This window comes from Leptopilina boulardi, unplaced genomic scaffold (assembly GCF_019393585.1).
Source record: "Leptopilina boulardi isolate dan_hultmark-lab unplaced genomic scaffold, ZJU_Lbou_2.1 LbouV2_218, whole genome shotgun sequence".
NCBI lineage: Eukaryota > Metazoa > Arthropoda > Insecta > Hymenoptera > Figitidae > Leptopilina > Leptopilina boulardi.
Genome location: NW_026137772.1, coordinates 261,766 through 284,781, shown reverse-complemented (window position 1 = coordinate 284,781; position 23,016 = coordinate 261,766). Strand labels below are relative to the sequence as shown.

Sequence of the window (23,016 nt, the reverse complement as noted above, 5' to 3'; positions counted from 1 at the left end):
AAAGCGCGTCCTCTATTGTTGGAAGATAAACATCCCCAACTAGTGTGATGAGAATTGAAGTCGCCAGCGAATATCGTTGCAGAGGCAGGGGGAAGTCGGTCTATAATATAATTCCAGAAATCCTCGTGGATATGTCTCCCTGGGGGGGCATATACGCCTAAAAGGTTCACTTTGCCTATATTAAATTGTAAGGAAATAGCTAGAAAGTCCACGGCAACAGTTGCGAGAGTGGCAGGGATGATATTGTACTCTACTATGCAAAAAGGAATTTCTCTTCTAATCAACAACAAAATGCCGCCACCTTGTCTGTCCTGTCGGTCTCTTCTAACTGTTAGATAACCACTAATTTCAAAATTAATTTGAGGGCGAAGCCACGTCTCAGTTGCACAAATGATATCCGGGTTATATTCCCATATAATAATTTCCAGTTCCTGTCTTTTGTATTGTATACTCCTGGCGTTCCATAAAAGGAAAGTCAACGTATGTTTTCATCGAGTTATATCAGTCATTTATTAAAATAAAAGTGTATAAATATGTTTAAACAATTAGCAATGATATAAATAAATCTTCAAGATTATTGACAAAAGAAATAATTATCTGCGTCGTTTTGACGTCGTCATATAGTAAGTTGATAATTTATTTGGGTTCCGTTTTCAATTATCGTATATGTACAACACACAAAAAACACATCCAACCATTTAATTTTCTTACTCATCTATATTATTACGAGGATTAAAACATATATTAAAAACAAAATAAAATTCAGTGCTGTGCGATTCGATTATGATTATTGTTAAATTATTCACATTTAAACTGAATTGCAAAATCATAATATATACAAGTATAAATAAAGATAAAATAAATAAAATAAAATAGAAATCACAAAATAAAAGAAATCATTTAGTTGTTTTTGTGCGCCACGTGCCAAGTTATTATCGATCAGCATTTAAGTTAAGTAAAAGTTATTAGTTGATGTTTATACTTGTATTTGTATTTGAGGTATCTGTCAAGTCAGTCAGCCATGGGGGGAGGGGAAGAAGAAGGCGAGGTTGCGGGGACCTGAGGAGGGGACCATTCAGTCATCTCAAGTGGTTTCGCATACCCCCCCGCCAAGAGAGCCTCATCTGCCTCCGTATAACTCAGGTTATTTAAGAGTCTGACTTTCATGACATGAGCTTGATATTTGTATACTGCACATTCATTTGAAGAGGCAATGTGATTTTCGTAACAATTTGCACATACAGCTTGGGCGTTTGTATTTGGGCATGTATTTGTATAATGGTTTTGTGCACAATATTCACATCTGGGTAATTTAGTCATACACTGAGGTGCAAAATGACGAAACATTTGGCATTTATAGCATCGTTTGGGTGGTGTAATTAACATTATGAGCCCGAATTTGACTTTATTTATTCTTATATAATCCGGGATAGATACTCACTAAAAATGAATTCAACTTTTGTTGACAAAGTATTGTCCTGATTTGTTCTACGTCTAACAGATATGACCCTCTCTCGAATTTCATCACTAATTTTCGTACTGATTTTTTCTGGAGAAATTTCAATATCTACATCGGATACCAATGCTTTCCGACTTATAAGAGAAGCTGGGATATATAATTTGTATTCTCTCTCTTTCAAGGTTAATGAATCTAGTAGAGCATTCGCGAGATCCCAAGTTGAGGATACAATTATTATTTGATTTAGGCCATTGGTATCTATTTCTCGATTTGGGTCAGGAACTAATTCATCTAGGAGGTCAGCAAACGCAATTCTATTATATTTGCCAATATGTCGTCCAGGGGTGAGTGATTCGACTATTACCGTGAATGGAGGAACAGAATCACAATTAAATCTCGGAATTTTTGGTATCAATTCATTTCACCATATCATTGGGTATGGTGGTAAATTTTCCTGAGATTTTTTTGAGTCATCATTAGTGGTGGTTGTTTCTTTATCTTTATGATTGGAAATTGCAGGAGATGGTAAGGGCTGATTAGTTTGTTTGTCCATATTACTATTATTATTATTATTCGTGATCGTATCTTTTACCGCTTGGAGAATAATTTTCGTCAACAGACGGAAGTATATTACTGTTATTTTGCAGTTTTTTTATATTAGAAATATTTGATTCTTTTTCCAAAGTTATTGAGAGGCCTGGTTTTGAGAGAGTTGAACAGAGCGAGGTCAAGTTGCGTTTTAGGCCTCGTCCTCTACCTCTACCACTAGTTGTTAGTACTGTTCCCGCACGCGGAGATGTGATTACAGACGTGAATGAATCGAATGACTCTGAACCAATGCTATCTTGCAATTCATCAGTTGGGGGACTCATGTGAATATTTGTGATTAAATGAATAAAATTTATTTTCGTTATTAAATTCAGTATTATTTAGTTTTATTCCGTTTAATTAATGTCAGATTTCATTATGTTTATTTTGAACATTTATATACCACGCTAATTTTTATTTATATATTATAGTAGAGTTTATAAATTACTTATTAATGTTAAAAGTGTTTGTATTATTATTTTATTTTTCATTGACATTCATGATTGATCGATGTAAACAAGCACTGTGATTAGACTTCAAGCACAATTCAAATTTATAACTTTATGCAAAATTAAATTTTATAAAAATGTTAAATATAAATTATAAATTATTAAATCATTTCCATCACGCCCAAAAAATAAAAGGAAATAAAGGTATAGTCGTGTGGAAATTTGGATAATAATTGACGGAAAATACCTGTTGCTAGAGTGTCGTATACAGTCTTGATAATCGGTGTGGGTTTAGTTTGCCGGCTCTGGTATTCTGAGACTTATAGTGCTGTCCAATGACTTAATTCAATTATCACTATTTGAACTTATGCAATCATGAGGAAATAACCCCATAAATAGCTCTTTCAATATTAGATTCACAATTATAGATCTACTCGATTGAGTGATTCAAACGGAACTCCCGTGATTCTCCTATGGTGCATGCAAAAGCAGTATACTGATGCGACGCATGCGCTTACAGTCGCATTACAGTCATGCTTTTAATTTAATGTGTTTATATCTTTATGTTGTGATCTATACAGGTAAGTTCGATTAATCAACATTTATTGATAAGATTAGTGATCCAATCGTGGCCTCGATATCAGTGGTGGTCATGTGCATGTATAATTTTAGGTTATTTTTTGAGTTTGGCTTAGAAGAAGAAAAATATAAATATGTCTCTTCACTTTAATAAAAAACTAGAGTAGTAAAAAATGTTAACAGAAATATAATCATTTTTTCAAAAAAAAACTGTTCAAAATTATCAAAAAATAATAATGGATTGAAAAACGGCACTTTCAGCTAGATAAAAATGAGTCCATATAACCCAATTTTAAAAAATCGAAAATCGTCACGAATGCAAAGCTTCCTCGTGAGGAAGCAATTATTCAAATAATTAATAACATTTGAAGAATTGAAGATAAACCGTCAATTCTTTTTTTGTTTGGAAGATCATTTAATTCTGCGTCAAATAAGACCAGTGAAAATAGCATTTTTAACAATCCAAATTATTAACTACCTACTTGCACGGTATTTTTCAGTCTTTTTCTAAATAACATTTTTTAATTATTTCTCGATTCTTAGTAACACTTAACATTCTTTTTTGCTTCCTCTCCTCTCAAGGAAGCTTTGTATTCGTGAAAATTTTCGATTTTTTAAAAATGGGTTACATGGGCTTATTTTTGTCTAGAATGCATATATTTGAAGTTTTAAACAAATGTCCAGATGTATGTGTGTGTGTATGTCACAAATTTTGTGTACAAATGATCTCTAATACACTTCGATGAATTGTTCTGAAATTTTGGAGGATTATTACAGTCATGAATATTTAAAACCAGGTACAAGGATTTCAAAAAATAACCACATAATTTTTATTTATGTCATTTTTGCTTCCTCTCCTCACGAGGAAGCTTTGATTCGTGACGATTTGCGAGTTTTTCAAAATGGGTTCTGTGGGCTTATTGCTTCCTCATGAGGAAGCTTTGCATTCGTGACGATTTTCGATTTTTTTAAATTGGGTTATATGGACTCATTTTTATCTAGAATTAATAAATATAAAGTCCTGAGCAAATGTCCAGATGTATGTGTGTGTATATTACAAAATATTGTGTACAAATTATCTAAGAAATATTTTAACAGATTGTCCTGAAATTTTGTATGCTTATTGTAATCATTAATACCTAAAATCTGACACAAGGATTTCCGAATATATTTAAAACATTTTATTTTTTACAATTTTTTCAAAATATTTTTTTCTTTGTAAATTTAATTTTGTTTGGTAAAAAAACTCATTTCTTGCATTGAAACGAATCGATTATCCTATATAAAGTTCATATTTCACTGAAATCTATAGATTAAATCCTTTTTTTGAATTTTTGAAAAAAATCAATTTTTGTATTTTTTGAAATTACTTTTCCTTATATAGAAATTTTAATTAATTTTTGTCAAAATTGTAATCCTGGTATGAAAACGAATCAATTGATGTATATAAAGTTAACATTTTACAAATTAATATTTGTAAAATTGATCGCTATTTTAGTTGTACACGGAGAGAAACAGATGGTAAGAACTTATGATCTTAAGATGGTAAAAAGTAGATGTTATCCAGTACCATAATTATGCTACTCGGTACTATCAAAGATGTTACAAAAAGTATGGTTATGTTACCCACTACAATCAAGATGTTACTCCGTACAATCTTGATTGTAACTGATAGAATCTAGATAGCTGTCCGTATATGAGAGATTCTTTTTCAATCGCCCCAGCCCAAAAAGTCAATGTTCTGGGATTGGCTTCATACTTTGGTAAATTGTTGTCCTATATGATAGTAATAAATCCCTAAAATATAAACTCATTAAAAAAGTATTTGTAGAAAGTAGAGGGGGTTGAAGTTTTGACGTTAAGGGTAACATTGTCATTTTCAAATCCGTATAACTATGACAAAAGTTAATGGATTTTAATTTATCTATAATGAATTTTATTGCATTTTTCACGTACTTTTCAAAAATGTATACGAAATTAAAAAAAAAAATTTTTTAACCCCTTTTTTTTCAAAATCAACCCTTATTTTTCGATTTTCACCCCTTCGGGTATTTTTTTTTTTTTTTTTTTTATTTTCATTGGAAAGCTGAGGTTTTTTCCGATGAGCTATGTAAATATGAAAATGGGACAACAATAATTTTGTGAGAAACAGAATATTAAAGTAGGCGGTGCCGATAAGGGTGCCGTTAATGGTAACATTGTCATTTTCAAATCTGTATAACTATGACAAAAGTTAATGAATTTTAATTTATCTATAATGAATTTTATTGCATTTTTCACGTACTTTTCAAAAATGTATACAAAATTTAAAAAAAAAAATTTTTGACCCCTTTTTTTTCAAAATCAACCCTTATTTTTCGATTTTCACCCCTTCGGGAATTTTTTTTTGTTTTTTTTTTATTTTCATTGGAAAGATGAGGTTTTTTCCCATGAGCTATGTAAATATGAAAATGGGACAACAATAATTTTGTGAGAAACATAATATTAAATTAGGCGGTGCCTATCTAAATCCTCAAAGATGATCTCCAGGTACACCCCTTATCGGCACCGCCTACTTTAATATTCTGTTACTCACAAAATTATTGTTGTCCCATTTTCATATTTACATAGCTCATAGGAAAAAACCTCAGCTTTCCAATGAAAATAAAAAAAAAAAAAAAAAATACCCGAAGGGGTGAAAATCGAAAAATAAGGGTTGTTTTTGAAAAAAAAGGGGTTAAAAATTTTTTTTTTTTAATTTCGTATACATTTTTGAAAAGTACGTGAAAAATGCAATAAAATTCATTATAGATAAATTAAAATCCATTAACTTTTGTCATAGTTATACGGATTTGAAAATGACAATGTTACCCTTAACGTCAAAACTTCAACCCCCTCTACTTTCTACAAATATTTTTTTAATGAGTTTATATTTTAGGAATTATTACTATCATATAGGACAACAATTTACCAAAGTATGAAGCCAATCCCAGAACATTGACTTTTTGGGCTGGGGCGATTGAAAAAGAATCTCTCATATGTAAGATCAAATATGGTATCTACCTGCTACTATCTAGATAGTACCCCGTACCATCTATTTCTCTCCGTGTTGATATATAGTTTTTTAAAATATTTTTTATCTAAAAGTTTAAGGTCTTCTGCGTAAAAAACATTCTTAACATTTTTTTCATATGAAATACCTCATATACATTTTACTTATTTCCACCCAAAGATAAGGGCAACAGAAAACTTCACGCACGTTTCAGCGCGCGCCATTTTTTGCTAGTTATTATTAAATAGACAAATCCGTGCAAAATAAGACGTATAATGTTGAAAGCTAAACGCTCATGGTTTTCAATAAAGAACAAAGGAATATTGGAGATAAGTTAATTTTACAAATTCATTTTTTCCAAATTGTTTTAAATTAAATTTTTTAAATTTTGCTCATCTGTTTGACAAATTCTAACTTTCTTAAAAAAATTTACAATCGTTTAGTCAAACCTATTTTTATAAAATTGTTGAATAATTTAAAAAAATTATAAACCGTTGAGTTTAAATTAATAAAAAATTTGCCCCTTCCCCTGCGCTCGCAACTTTGAGCGCGCGAAGAGCACACTGTATGTTATGCTGATCCTACATTTATCCAGTTCCTCTACTTTTCCGTTACATTTTTTAGATATATGTGACCTGGACAGTTAAAAAGGACCTTACGTCCGATAAAATGGATTTTTTATTGATTGGTGATTCAGATAGAGGTTTATATGGAAGCTCTATTATCTTTATCTTTGATTTAAAGAAAAAGCAAGATCACTTAATAAATGTAAGTAAAATAAGAGTGAATTAGTTAATCTTAAAAATTGGAAATTACTTAATTCTATGGAATAATTTCAAAGTATCTTTTCATGAGAGAATTATTTCTTTATTAATAGTAAATTATTATAATTATTTCTCTTGTATGAAGTAATTTCTATTTTCTTAAAGTTACTACGACTTTAAGGATAACATTCTCATCACGGTACTCAAATTTCACGCACTACAGTTAGTTTTTTTTCTGCATCATGTGGTCACAATTTATAATCATATTGCGCATAATGTAGAACCAATATGACAGTTTTCAGCTAGTAAAAACATTTAACGATTATACCACGTTTTTTCTTCGTTTCATGAAAAAAACTATTTTCGGCGATTTTCTTCTAATTTTTCCATTTTGTTCAGAACATGTTTGTTTTGTAAATAACAGCATTTTGTATAATATTTTTTGTTTTTTATAAGTGTCGCTGAATAGGGTCAGCTGGGGTAAATCCGAACGCTAATTATTTCAGCTTAATTAAAATTTTTAAAAATAAGTTCGATATGAGAATTTTTACCTCAGATCCTCTTCAAGAGATTCTAAGTATTATCCCATTTTTCGTTTGTTAATTAGCAACAGCATAAACAAAGATAACGAGTATTGCAAAAAAGATTGAAAATCAAAGATGACACTCTTTCAGTATTTTGTCTCGTATTTGAAGAAAAAGAAGCTAAAAGTTTATTTTATTATTTATAATTGTTTGTTATGAATACTAGAACAGAAACTATTTTTGATTTTTGCCTTCTGTAAAATTTTATTAATAATATCAGGCCGTTTGTATTTACCCAGGAAAATTGGAAAACCGGGGTAAATCCGAACGGTATTTTCAATAATTTTTTTTTACATCAGAGCCACACAAAATTGTTTTTATTTCATTACACTATTATTTTAACATTATAAAAGTACATAGAAAAAAGTTTTTCTTTCTATACGTATCCTCGTTAGTAATTAATAAGCAGAAACTTAATCTCTGTTTTCTCGAAGGAGTGTTTCAATTTTTTTGCCAAATGGTTTGTTGAAAAAGTTTTTCAGAATCTTAATAAAATTTGGTATTCTACGGTTTTTGGGGTCGCTAATTACCAATTTGAAGTCAGTTTTTCAAAATTCAAAATGGCGGACGAGAATTAAAAAATTCATTGGATTCGCTCGAAAATTGTTACTCGGGGGGTTTCAGGGTCGCTGATTACGAATTTGGAGTTAGCAAATTTGATCATTTTTAAAAATAAGTTTTAGGAAAGTCCGCCATTTTGAATTTAAAAAATTTGACTTTTATTTTTGTATTTACATTCAATCAATCCAAAATACTTTCTGTACCAAGTTTTGCAAAAATCCGTTATGATTTGATAAAGTTATTGAAGGTTTTAATTGTGTAATGCATTTTAATTTTTAACCTGTTTGATTTTTGTATTTATATATGATGCATTATTACATAATAGGTTTATTATCGTATTTTTTTTGAGTTTTTATATAAGTTTAACAATTGCAATACTTTAAATTTATTTTCCCTAAGATTTTTCTGAAATACAGTGGCGTTCGTATTTACCCCGGTATTTTAGGAAATTTGCAAAGTATCGAGGTAAATACGAACGCTAAGTTTCCTGCGATTGTAATTTATCAAAAAATTTTGCTACCCCATAAAATTGTTCTATGGAAGTAAAGTAACAACTTCATGCACCAGAATACCGGAAGTATTTTTTTTTTTAAAGAAAAAACTTATGTTATTGTTGAAACTTACTAAAAGCGTTCGGATTTACCCCGGTTGACCCTACTCTAGCAGGTAAAAAATTTGTTCCATCGTTTATTTAATCATACTTTTCTTTCATTGATTAGCTTTTTAGTGTAGAAGGGAAAAAAAATTATAAAAGAAAGACAAGTAGAGAAGATTGGTCATCAGAAAGCATGAAAAATGCGGTAAGCGAAAAATGGGTTTCAACTTAGCAGCAAAAATATTTACTGCCCCCAAACCACTTTGGAAAGAAAACTGAAGATGCAAACTCTACTAGCGAAGATTACAAGCAATGTTATCAACAACATTTTGTGTCTACAGACAGACATATACATACATATAAAAACTTTTGAAAGACCACGAGCTTTAGCTGGGGGTCTCTGGGGTTATTGTGTCAACAACATTTTGTGTCTATACTCTGTTCCAGGAGAGATCGATATTTTTCTGCGCATCTTGTTGTAAAAGGGTGTATTTTTAAGTGAAAAAGGCGTTTTCTAGATTTTTTTTCTGAAAAACATAGCCAATGATATGAAAAGGATTGTAACATGTGTTGCTTTTCCTATAACTAAAATCAAGCAAACATATTTAAAATTTTTGTGACCTGCGAGCCTGGTCTCCAAAAGGCAGTCGGAAGGGTCTTTTATGGTTTTATGGCTTTTCATTGCAAAATTAAAAATTGTTGGAATTTAAAAAAATAATTATATAAATATTATATTTGGAATGTACAGGTTAAAACAATTACAACGGTATAAAATGTTTTGCAAATACTATAAGATAAGAGTTTGTACATATGTAAATCATGAAATTATATAACTTTTCCAAAAGCAAATTTGAATATTTAGACGTAAAAATGATTGGGGTACAAAAGTTCCAAAAAATAAGTTCCAACCCAAAAGTACCAATAGATAAGTTCCAAGAATAGTTTGTTCCAAAAGTACATAAGTTCCAAAAAGTAAGTTCCAAGAGAAAAGTTACAACAGAAAATTTAATAAAAGTTCCAAAAAGTGTAAAAATATTTAAAAATGTAAATTGTGACCAATCGCTCTTAAGTAATCAACAATTTCATCGGTTTGGATGCGTTGTTGATAATTTGAGACTATATTGAAAATTCTATCTTCTATATGTTGTTGACGATCTGTGCGGTTTTTCTTAATTTTTTGCCCGAGACTAAGTTGCCGCAACATGCGTCGCCATCGCTAACAGTAATTGCTCGAGCATCACACGTTTTTCTATTTTTGCATCTCCAATACATGCCATTTCAATAAATCTATTTCTTTACTTCAAATTTTTAATTTAATTTAAACTATACTATATTTTACCAAGAGATGTTATTTACTTTAAATCTGACACTAAAATGTGCCTGTAAAAACAACTGAATGATGCCAATTAGATTAGCTGAGTATCGGTTTGCACTATTATTATTATTTTTTTTTTTTTTTTGAACAATTTTGGAACTTTTAATACTTTGGGAAAAAGAACTTTTTGGAACTTTTGGGCTTGGAACTTTTGACTCCCTACCGTAAAAATTTATATCGTTGGAATCGTCAAAATCTGCAAATGGTAAATTTAATATTTAAAAAATTATTTTTTAGATTTAAATATTTTTTATTTTGCACCAAAATGCCATAAAATCTAAACGACCCTAAAATGGATAAAAAAAATTTAGTTGTCAATACACATGTTTCTTCAAATTTAAAAGAAATTGAAAGAGAAAGCTTATTTGCTGAAACGGAAAAAAATATACGCCTCCTTTTATAGTTTTCTGCGCGTAAAGGGCCCAAATTCGTCCTGAAAAATATCGATCTCTCCTGGAACAGAGTATACGGACCATGATTTTTCTATTCAGGGCACCTCCAAACGAGAAGATTTCAAGGAAATAGAAAAAGTCAATTTTCGACCAATTATTATAATACCTTCTCATGTGATGAGAACGTAAATATAAATGCTTTTTCATTAAAATCTCAAAAACGTGAAGATATAGAGAAAAATGTTCAATGGCAAAGTTGTAGCTGATAAAATTTTGAAGAAAAAAGGTTTTGGGGTCATTATGCCAAGAAGAATATATTTCGAGTTAATTGAGTAAGAAAGTCTGATTATTGTGTAAAAAAATATAAATAATATGTATATACCGTAGTTTTTTGCCAAATTGCTTTTTTTTCACTTGTATCATATTTTCTGAGTACATTGTGATGAGAATGTAACAATTTTATGGACTGATTTTTATCCACCCCCTTAAGAAAATTTAATTTTTAATTAAAAAAATCTTTTTTTTTTGTGTTTTTTGATGTTTTTCGACATTTAGGCCACTGTGACTTTTACAATTTTATTTTAATCAAAAAATTTTACATACAAAAGTTGTTTGCTTTCTTCTGGACTATAAAGCTGTGTAGTGAAAAAAATTTTTTTTTTTTAATTTAAATTTTGAAATTTTGAAAATGCTGCAGTTTTTGCATTTTTTGATAAAAATGGCTGGCTAACGAACTTGACCAGGGTGGCCACTATTTTTAGAATTTACGAACTTCAACATAATTTATAGTAATTATACAAAATCTTTACTGAAATTTAATATATTTTATATAATTTTTTCCAGTTTGACACGTTTTCCTTAAATTGAAAAATATTTACGAAATTTTGTTATATATTTTCTTTCGGTAAGGAATTAAAAAATTTTGTATTGTGAGAAATAAAAATAGCTAATTTTTGTTGATGGTATATGAGCAATTCTACGTGAGATTGAGGGGCTATCCTCTGATTCCTTCTATACTACGTTTTTGGGTAGAGGTTATGGGTCTAATTGAGTAAAAAAAAATTTGAAAAAAATATTTATTATTTTTCGAGATATTTGCATTAGAAAATTAGTGCAACTTTTGTTTCAATTACTCATAAATCTTTCACTTTTAGTCCTAGAACAAAATTTCCTAAACGTTTTTTGCTCAGAAAATATTAAAGTTTAAGAAAAAAAATTAAAATTTTTTAATTTATTTATTCATTTAAAAAATAAAATTTATTTTTAATTTTTAAACTTATTATCGGGCTCCGCTTACTTAGCGGGGGTTTCCTACCTTCTCGGCACGGTATTTTTCAGTCTTTCTGTAAATAACATTTTATAATTAATTTTCGATTTTTAGTAATACTTAATTAATATTCTTTTTTTGACACAGAATTAGATTAGACGTAGTACAGAAGGAATCGGAGGATAGACCCTTCAATCTGACGTGGAATTGCTCATATATTTTATATAATTAACACGAAATTTTAGATGGTTAAAAGTTGAACAATTTTTGAATAATTGCGCGAGTCACAAAACCCATAAAAACTCCCGGATTAATTTTTCAGTCCCGGCTTTCTCCCGGTTGGCTGGCCACCCTGTTGACCTGTATTTTGATATTAACTTTGTGTGTTTGCAAAACAAAAGTTATTGTGTCAACAATATTTTGTGTCTACGGACATACACTTTCGCCGGACCATGATTTTTCGATTCAGGGTACCTCAAAACGTGAAGATTTCATGGAAATAGAAAAAGTCAATTTTCGACCAATTATAATACCTTCCCATGTGATGAGAATGTAAAAATCAAGACTAATTTTTGTAAAATATAAAATATATTTCAAAAATCGAATTTTTCGAATAAAGAATTAAAATTTTAAACTTTTTCGATTTTTCTGATAGAGGCAAAAAAATACATAGATCGTTTTTGTATTTCATTTCAATTATATTCTTTTAAAAAAAATTTCAATGTGGATTTGTTTTCGGCCGTAAATTGTAACATACATAATTAACAAATTCTAAATGATTAAATTCTATTAACATGAATGCTTCCTAAACAAAACTGACATTTGAATTCTTAGTCAGTTTTATAACGAAATTATTAAATTTTATTAACATTTGACATGCTTGTTAATGTGTTTAAATTATAAATTATATTAATTAAAAATGTATAATTATTCGCATTATTATAAAAAATTTTAACTCATTTAACACAAGAAAAAATCAAAAGGATGTTTTTTTAATTATACATTTTTTTCAATTAAAATTTTTGTAGACCGAAACCCGAACTCTGCCAATAATCTTGTTTTTGTAATTTTATTTTTTATACTTCAATTTTGTATGTTACTTTATATTACCTTTTTTAATTGTTTATAAGCTTTCTTTTTTAAGTTTGCGACAAAGAAAATTGAAAAACTTAGTAATAGTACACAATAGAGAAAATAAAAAAATCTCCAATTAAAATTTTCCTATTTGGAAAGGAACAAAAAATCACAAGAAAATTATTAAATGCGATATAAGATTATTAACATGCATATAAGACAAATATTTGCAGAAATCTGCTAAGGAAAATATATGACAGGGAAAGTCAGAAGGTACCTACGATCCGAAAATATAATTTCATGTAAAACGACTTTGAAATTAACAAGTGGATTTTTTTGTACGTGTTTTTGTCAGTGTGTCTATCTTTGAAGTGTGAAAAAATACTGCAGCTAGAAAGCTGCGGTTTGTTGCATTGAAAAGGGGTTATAATCTACTTAAAGAACTGCTAAAATTGGATTTTTTCGACGCGTAGGTCCTTTTTAACATTCCCTGTTACATATATGAAAAATTCGTAATATAGTGTATATCAAAAAATTATAAAATATTCTACTATAAAATCTTAAATTTTAATATATTTTTTAAGAATTCTTAGAAAAGTATTTATACTAACCTCATTCAGATGTTTTCCATCCATTATTAAACAATTAACTTGTAGACAGTCAATATATTACTTTAGGCAATCAATTTTTCAGCCTTAAACAAAAAATAACCTTCAATTTTCCGAATTCAGGAAAATTCATTAGTAAAAATGTTTTAACAATATATGAACAGTAAATCTATTTCTGACATTTTAAACAAGTTTTTAAGTGTGCTCAATTTGTGTAATCAAAAGGGCAACGCAATATAGCTTCAGGAACGTGGTTCATGAGATAGAAAAGGACACAAATATATTTTTGTATTTTTCTAAGGGCACTACGCACAATAGTTTCGCGAAAGGCGTTCCCGAAGGAGATGTATGCATTAGAAAAGGACAGAGATATATTAAGCTCTGTCACTAGTGACGTCAAAGTCGATTCTAGGCACTGAACTCTATATATCTGGAATGCTGTCTGCCATTGGGTGTTTTCGGGAGTTGCTGACAGTAAAAAATTACCCAATCAGAATAAACATGCTGATGGATCCGCCAATCACAACATACTCACAGCAACTCCCGAAAACACACATTGATGGAGCATTTACACCTTTGGTAAAAAAAATTTTTTATTTTGATTTTCGGAAATGCAATGATCTGATTGGTTGTCCACTATCAATCAGATTGTGAACAACCAATCAGGTTTGTGTATTTCGGAAAATTCAAAAATAAAAAATTTTTTTACCAAAGGTGTAAATGCTCCGTGAAAGTCGCGAGCCGAGAGAGAGGTCTGATTCCTGTATTCCCCTCTTTGCCGGTACAGGTCCAATAGAAAATATTTAACAGTATGTATACATGAACATGCACTGAACTCTATATACCTGGCAGTGATGGGTACGTATAATACATGACGTATAATACGTGGTTTTCTACGTGTATAATACTACGTATATTACGTGCCAAGTTTTCTACACGATGTATATTACATTTGATCACGTGATTTAAGAGCGGCAATTTTAAATTCTTTATTAAAATACATCATTCATTACACTTTCCCAGGGCAAACCCTCTTTAAAAGATTTTCTTTTACTTTTTCTGACCATTTCTATTTTATTTTAAGACTTTAATTTAAATAGAATGATAAGAAAAATTCGTTATGGCAAAAATCAGAGGATCATATATAGATGTCAAAATGTCAGTGGTTATCTACATGGTTTTATACATTTTATACGTACATTACGCCGAAAACGTATTATACGTACAAAACTTCGTGTGACGCGTCACAACCCATCACTGATACCTGGAATTACGAAGCATTTACACCTTTGGTAAAAAAATTTGTTATTTTTGAATTTTCCGAAATACACAAACCTGATTGGTTGTTCACAATCTGATTGATAATGGACAACCAATCAGATCTTTGCATTTCCGAAAATCAAAATAAAAAATTTTTGTTACCAAAGGTGTAAATGCTCCATTAGGCTGTGACAGTTCATCGAGATATTTCGAGTTTAAGATATGACGTCAGAGGCCTGGAGGTACAACAAACAGACGACACAATGTTATGTTATTCTTATGGGGAAGAAAATTTGTTTCCACAATCATCAATTTTATTCATATTTTAAACATGGAAAACGCTTGTTGACATATAATAAAATGAAAATGTGTGTTGATAATTAATTTTGTTATATATTTGATTCAATTGCATTAATAGATTCTCTGAATTCGTGATGAAATATAAATTTTGAGGTTATGGGAGGTTGTTTACTAATCACATTTTACATTTTAACAACATTATTAAACAATATCCAGTATGCATGTTATTAAAAAAGATATAAAATATATATTTTAAGTGGAAATTACCGCAGCAGTAAAAGATTTCAAGTTAGTAAACAAACACCTCTAACCTCAAAATTTATATTTTATCACGAATTCATATAGAATCTATCAATGCAATTGAATCAAATTTATAACAAAATTAATTATAAACACACAGGCCTCTGATGTCACACCTAGATTAGACTCTGACGTCACAAGTGACAGAGCCTAATGCTGTCTGCCATTGAAAGTCGCGAACCGAGAGAGAGGTCTGATTTTTGTATCCCCCTCTTTGTCGGTATAGGTCCGTTAGAAAATATTTAACAGTATACGTGAACATGACATAACACAGTTAACAGTAAACTTTTGGAACGTATTGTACTACGCCGGCGCAGTTTAGTAAGAGAAGGAGAGGGATACCGGAATCAGACCTCTCTCTCGGTTCACGATTATCAATGGCAGACAGCAGATATATATAGAGTTTAGTGATTCTAGGTGTGACGTTAGATTGCTGGAGGGCCGTTTCCGAATTGGGATTTTTCGCGCACTTCTGATAAAGGGTTTACTCGAGAAGGAAACTGCATACTTCCCGAGTATACACTTTATCAAAAGTGGGCTAAAAATCCCAATTCGGAAACGGCCGAAGGAAAACTGTAACGTGCCAGCCTTGTAATGGTACGGTCACACTATCTCATGCATGCATGAGTTTTCCTACTTTACAATTTTTAATGCACATGTTTCTCGACGGTTTTAATAATTTTAATTGAATTAAAGAAAAATTAATCAACAAAATATTTATAATTAAAAAATTCAGTGTCTTAAAATCATAAACCAAATTTTCTTTTCGCGATTGGCATCAATGCTATGATGACGTCACTGCGCTTGCCAATCAAAGCGTTACTCACGCAGCGCAAACATTTATGAACATATATACGGCAGCTTCTATTAGGCTCTGTCACTTGTGACGTCAGAGTCGATTCTAGGTGTGACGTCAGAGGCCTGGAGGGACAACAAACAGACGACACAATGTTATTCTTATGGGGAAATTAAATTTGTCGATTTGTGTTTAGTTTGTCTTTTGACGTCTTAACTTCAGGCTGACAATTTTATAGTTTATTTTTTTTCGGTAAATTTTAAATACTGTACATTTTCTTAATTTTATATTGTTTTTACATTGTGTTGACTTATATTTTTATATTTTATTAATACATTTTTAGTTTCTGATGAGGACAGCAGTGCTGTCGAAACGTAAAAAATAATTTCTTTTATTTTACTGACTACTTGACTTGGATTAATTGTTAAATTTTTTTCCTTACAATTTTATTCATACTTTAAACATAGAAAACGCTTGTTGACATATAATAAAATTACAATGTGTGTTGATAATTAATTTTGTTGTATATTTGATTCAATTGCATTTATAGATTCTCTCAATTCGTGATAAAATATAAATTTTAAGTTTAGGGGTGTTTACGTTTACTAACATGAAATCTTTTACTGCTGCGGTAATTCCCACTTTATATTTTATCACGAACTGAGAGAATCTATCAATGCAATTGAATCAAATATATAACAAAATTAATTATCAACACACATTTTCATTTTATTATATGTCAACAAGCGTTTTCCATGTTTAAAATATGAATAAAATTGATGATTGTGGAAACAAATTTTTTTCCCCATAAAGGCGCATTCGGACCTCTCGGCTGCCTGCCTGCTGTAGTTACCATGGTAACATGATAAGAGTGAGTGAAGCAGAAAATTTAAATTTTTCGTCTGTTTCACTCACTCCCATTATGTTACCATCAGTGATGGGTACGTATAATACATGACGTATAATACGTGGTTTTCTACATGTATAATACTACGTATATTACGTGCCAAGTTTTCTACACGATGTATATTACATTTGATCACGTGATTTAAGAGCGGCAATTTTAAATTCTTCATTAAAATACATCATTCATTACTTTACACTATTGAAAGAGAAAGTTGTTAATATAAACAAAATTTAGGTAATTATTAATTATTTTAACAATTATAAAACAAAATTTTTAATTATTGAAATGTTTTTATATCGGTTTTATTTCTAAGTTGGTTTCACAGATAAGAGTGAACACCGGGCCACGTGCATAATAACATAACCTATATTCTAAGTATTATATTGTCAGTCTAGTCGTTTGGTATCTCCAAAAATAAACAATTTTTAAATAAAAACTTTATAAACAATAACAAACAATAATAATACGCTTATAGCCAGTGTTTTTCATAATGTTTTGACAAATTAAACATTTAGCAACATTTTTATCAGTGCCTAGCTCTTTCATCCGCTCAAATTCCATTTTTTCCCAGGGCAAACCCTCTTTAAAAGATTTTCTTTTACTTTTTCTGACCATTTCTATTTTATTTTAAGACTTTAATTTAAATAGAATGATAAGAAAAATTCGTTATGGCAAAAATCAGAGGATCATATATAGATGTCAAAATGTCAGTGGTTATCTACATGGTTTTATACATTTTATACACGTATATTACGTTGAAAACGTATTATACGTACAAAACTTCGTGTGACGCGTCACAACCCATCAGTGGTTACCATGGCAACTGCAGCAGGCAGGCAGGCAGCCGAGAGGTCTGAATGCGCCTTAAGAATAACATTATGTCGTCTGTTTTTTGTACCACCAGGCTTCTGACGTCATATCTTGAACTCGAAATATCTCGATGAAATGAAATCAAATGTAACAAAACAGTTTAATAAAAATTAATTTATTAGCATAAATAGATTTTTATAGGTACTGGTTAACATTATCGATAGAATGTTATTTACAGTGATTAAATATAATAAGTGCAAAAATGTTTACGTTTATCCAATTTGTTTAAGTCTTAAAATTTTAATTCGTTTCTACATAAATTACAAGTTAAAAATCAGATAATAATTTCATTTCTTTATACTTAAATGTTGTTAAATATACATATATTGTTGTTATTTAAAACTTGATAAATTTTGTTTATTTTATTTAACGTATTAAAAGTCAACTTTATCTTGAAACCTTTTTATCAGTAACATATTTCTCTATTTTTAAATATTTTCTTTGTAAATAATTTATATCAGCAAATATATGTATATAATATGACAGAAAAAATATATAATATTTGCAGAAATAATTTTTTATTTTGTTTTTAACAAAACGATCATATATTAACCTGCTAATAAAACATTAGGGTGGCGTATAGGCGCTTCCGTACTTTAGGTTGGCGTATATGGGTACTTCCTTACCGCATTGATGCTCTCTAGGCCGTTTCCGAATTGGGAAAGTTTGGCTTCTAGAATAGAGCCAATCGCAGACGCGACGCAATTGGGATCGGCTAAACTGCAATACGCCATCTGGTGGGGACCCATTCTCTCCATCCATTTTCTTTCTTAGTCTCTCTTCAATTAATAGGTTAGAAAGAGTAGAAAAAACAAAATGGAGGGAGAGAATGGGTCAAAGTTACTAGATTGTTACTAGACCACCGTTCCCAATCCCATTTGCTTAGCATTGCAACGCGTCACGTCTGCGTTTTCGTCTCCATTCTAGGGCTGGTTCCACAATGGGCTCGATACGGAAGCCTGTACGGCTCACGAGCGTCTCGGACGCAAGTGGCGGTGTTTCGTACCACAAGTGGTTAGTTCGTGCCACTTGTTGGACGACTCCGTGCCACTTGTGGAAAGTGGATTTTTTGAAGGGTCATTCTCAAATATGACAATTCCGTTGGATCCTGTTGCTATCTATTTCGTCAGTGCTTTTCATTTCAATTTCATGTGAAGAAGAAGAAATGAATTTTATAAGATATTAGTAATATTAAGGCACTTGTATACCTCACCAATCACGAGAATAGTTATGTCGTATACCAATGGAGTAAAAGAGACAAAAGATATTTCTGTCCCTTTTACTCCAACGGTACACGACGCAAGTATACTCGAGATCGATGAGGTATACGAGCGCCTTTAGCATATGAGTAAATGTCATCGAACAAACTTTTTATAGTTCACACATAAATACTCCTTCCAAACGTAAATAATATACATATTAATAAACTATGGATTCCACTAAGAATTAAGCGGAAGTTTTTTTAATTTTTCTTAGTTTAGAATAAAAATAAGATTTTTTGGTTATGTTGTCATTTTTTAATTTAAAATACATGAAGAGGATTTTATTTTTTAAAATCAAAAGTATATTTTTATGAATATTTAAGATTAATAAAGATGTCAATATCATTTGTTTACACTGAAATTTAATCTTTTACATATATTTTCAATTAAAAAATAACAAATTCATTTTTATTCAAAAACATTAAACGGACTTGCCCGGATGAAATTATACTTGAAATGAAAAGCACTGACGAAATAGACGGCAACATAATACAACGGAATTGTCATATTTGTGAATGACCCTTCAAGAAATCCACTTTCCACAAGTGGCACGGAGTCGTCCAACAAGTGGCACGAACTAACGAACTTGCCACAAGTTGGACGGACTTCGTGCCACTTGTGGTACGAAACACCGCCACTTGCGTCCGAGACGCTCGTGAGCCGTACATACGGAAGCGCCTACAAGTCACCAGCGAACTATCTTGTTCGCGTCACATTTTTAGCTGTGAAACCGAGGAACGCGTTCGATGGTTTCGCTGTTTCCTTGTTTTTGAGTGACGATAAAACACACTGTACGATTCGATAGTTCGATGGTTCTCTGGTTTTACTTAGTTCTATCGTTATCGAAGTCTAAATTTTGTATTAAAAAAATAAATTTAAATTTAAAAACCGAAATATAATAATATATTTAAATTATATATTTGAGATATATCAGATATCTTATAATGTGTGCCTAAAAAATTATTTATTTAAAAATAATAGTACAAAATATTAATAGTATAGTACAAATATAAAATGCAAACAAATCAACTTACTTCAAAATAATATTTTGTACTATTATTTTTAAATAAAATAATTTTTTAGGCACACATTATAAGATATCTGATATATCTCAAATATATAATTTAAATATATTATTATATTTCGGTTTTTAAATTTAAATTTATTTTTTTAATACAAAATTTAGACTTCGATAACGATAGAACTAAGTAAAACCAGAGAACCATCGAACTATCGAACCGTATAGTGTGTTTTATCGTCACTCAAAAACAAGGAAACAGCGAAACCATCGAACGCGTTCCTCGGTTTCACAGCTAAAAATGTGACGCGAACAAGATAGTTCGCTGGTGACTCGTAGGCGCTTCCGTACGTACAGGCTTCCGTATAATATAAAGTTCAGTGGCTTGTAACACGCAGGAATATGAAACTATATAATAGTCCGTCTACAATCTCGCTGACACAAAACTGAATGATCAGGAATATGATTTTGTAGATGGAGCAGTGTAGGAACAACCAACGGTTGGTTTAAAGGTGTTTTCACAACTCAATTAGTATAAACATTTTAAATAGTTCACTTATTAAGAATGTTAATTGTTTATACCAATTCTTTAACTTCACTATAGTTTTATTGATTGAGTCCGAATCTCATTAAAATCCTAAAGGATTAACTTGTTGAGAGGAATTAAATATAAAAACAAAACACAATTAAATTTCATATAAAATCACTAATTGTTTTATTCAGTAATTAACTGAATCTGAGTTCTATTAAATTAAATCTTTCTAAGATTCTCTCAAGACATTTCACTACGCAATATTAACTTTAGAATATTATTTGCTACGAAAACCGTGAATTATCAAGAATCTTCTTCTACTTCGTCTTCTACTCTCTCTCACTCTCTTCTCTGAATTCTGCTCTCGGTCCTCATTCTTTTATAGGAGTATTCCTACTCTTTTCCCGATCTTGGGTCTATGATCCCAGCCAATCCTGTTTCAGAAAAATGATTCACTCGAAATAATGCCACCAATGAGAGTCAAGTTCTTGGTTTTGATCTGTCCTATTTTTCTCCTCTATTTTGATCTTAGATGCAGGTGTGCTTGCAGGTGTCCATAAAACGCAGTTTTTGTACTAAAATACGCATTATGAGTCACGGTCTTGTTTGCGTATTTTAAAGAGTGTCCTTGACATTTACAAACGGTCATTTACGGCATGAGTCATACATAACCTTCTACCTCTGACCTTGGAATATGCAGGTGTTCTTGAGATGACTCATCTAGCCAAAGTAATTCCTTAAATCTAACAGTAGTTTTTGACCTTGTATTTATTGATCGTAAAAAGAAAGAATTTCATTTTGACAAATTTTAACCCTTCTATCAAAGTTTGATCAAATAATAATTAATTATTTACAAATTAAAAATGTTTAAAAGGAAGAACTCAGATTCATTGTAAAAGGACCTTAATTACATTATTTCTTATGTCCTTTTAACGTCTGCAGCCGATTTGTAAATAGGTACTCGCATTCGCCTGAACAACCTTTCAGAGGATAGGGGAAACTGCAGAAAACCCTTCCAAAGTACCTCTTAAATCTTATCATTTCCTTATCATTATTTTTATCTCTCTCTCTCTTTCTCATGTCTCTTAATATATATACATATATATATATATACACACAGATACACACATATACACATACTCATTTTATCGAATTTCATACTAACTCACATATATACATATACACAAACATATCCATAAACATATTCTTATATATATACTATACATATTGGGATCTGAAATCATAGGGAATTATGGGGAAACTGACCTCGTTGCGTCAGCCATCTTGATTTTTTATCTCTTTCTTCTACATATATTTTAAAAAAGATGAAACGAAAAATGGCTGACACAACGAGGTCGTCACCAGATGGCGTATCGCAGTATTTCAGATCGCAATATACTTTTATTCTTAGGCTGCAGTCCCATGGCAGCGTTTTGTGTTGCGTTTTGTCACTAGACCCTGAGTGTAAACATAGCAAACATATATCTGCATCTCTTTTACACTCATGGTCTAGTGACAAAACGCAACGCAAAACGCTACCATGGGACTGCAGCCTTATCTAGTCAATTCGCTTTTCCTTCCCTTTTCTCTCTCTCTCTTTTTCTCTCAATTGGGAACTAATAACTATGTTTTAGTGCTTAAATAAATAAAATGAAATATTATTATAATTATTTATTAAGATAATATACGTCAAGTTACCCAACCCTGGTGGTTGGTAACAGCACAGCGTTACAGGCTCAGGTGTTGTGCGTTGCCCTTTACATTCTTAATCCAGTTTGAAAGTATTGTGCTCAGGCCTTTAAGATTGTGTTTTTGTCGTTACTGTTAAAGTTTATTTGAATTAAAGCTCATACTTTATATGAAGCAATAATAAGAAATAATAAGTTTCAGTACTATAATATACATTATATTTGTGTAAGTATCTTTTAGGAATATTAAAACAAATGTAGTAAATGCTATGACATTTTACAAAAGTTATAATCAAACCCTTATAGCCAAGTTTTTAGTTATATTTTTAGAAAAGGTATGCAGAGTTTGAATTGTACCTTAAAAATTGAATCGTAGGGTTTAAAATTATAATTCTTTAATATTGCAGTATGTTTAATAGGAATCTTTCTTTACATATTAAAATATTTTACCTAATATTATGAACATTAAACTATTCTCATTTGCGTTAAATGGTCTTCCTCATGTAGAGAGGGTAAAACAACGGCATTTTTCTTGAATTTTTTCAAGCCTTTTATTCAACTTAAAAACAATCTTTTACATATTATTATATGTATCTCAAACTGTATATGTGCATTTGTTGTTTCTTTTGTTCTTTGACTGTGCTTGCATACGGCTGTTGTGAATATCGCCTGTCGTTTTTTAAGATGAAATATTGCCGGCATGATATCTCGGGTTCTATAACAGGTAAGGGGTCATTCATTAATTACGTAAGGGTCC

The 23,016-nt window shown here is 30.5% G+C and overlaps 2 protein-coding genes across 7 annotated transcripts in view; one reads left to right on the top strand and one right to left on the bottom strand.

Annotated features, from left to right (window-relative positions):
- LOC127279581 (splicing factor 3B subunit 2) overlaps window positions 1-13,589 on the bottom strand; it is a 185,175-nt gene extending 171,586 nt beyond the window's left edge. Inside the window, exon 1 of the mRNA XM_051302013.1 lies at window positions 13,330-13,589. Coding sequence (XP_051157970.1) covers window positions 13,330-13,353 — 24 coding nt within the window. The 5' untranslated portion in view covers window positions 13,354-13,589. The remainder of the gene's footprint in view (window positions 1-13,329) is intronic.
- The window catches only part of LOC127279582 (homologous-pairing protein 2 homolog), a 261,519-nt gene that overhangs the window by 178,251 nt on the left and 60,252 nt on the right, over window positions 1-23,016 (top strand). Inside the window, exon 1 of one of the 6 annotated variants that reach the window (XM_051302014.1) lies at window positions 22,312-22,485. The exons of 1 other annotated variant lie outside the window; for it this stretch is intronic. Coding sequence is in view for 1 of the 5 variants with exons in the window: in XM_051302016.1 (XP_051157973.1) it covers window positions 22,848-22,983 (136 nt within the window). In the remaining 4 variants the exon portion in view is untranslated. 4 more of the 6 variants (XM_051302017.1, XM_051302018.1, XM_051302015.1 and 1 more) reach the window with 4 other exon arrangements.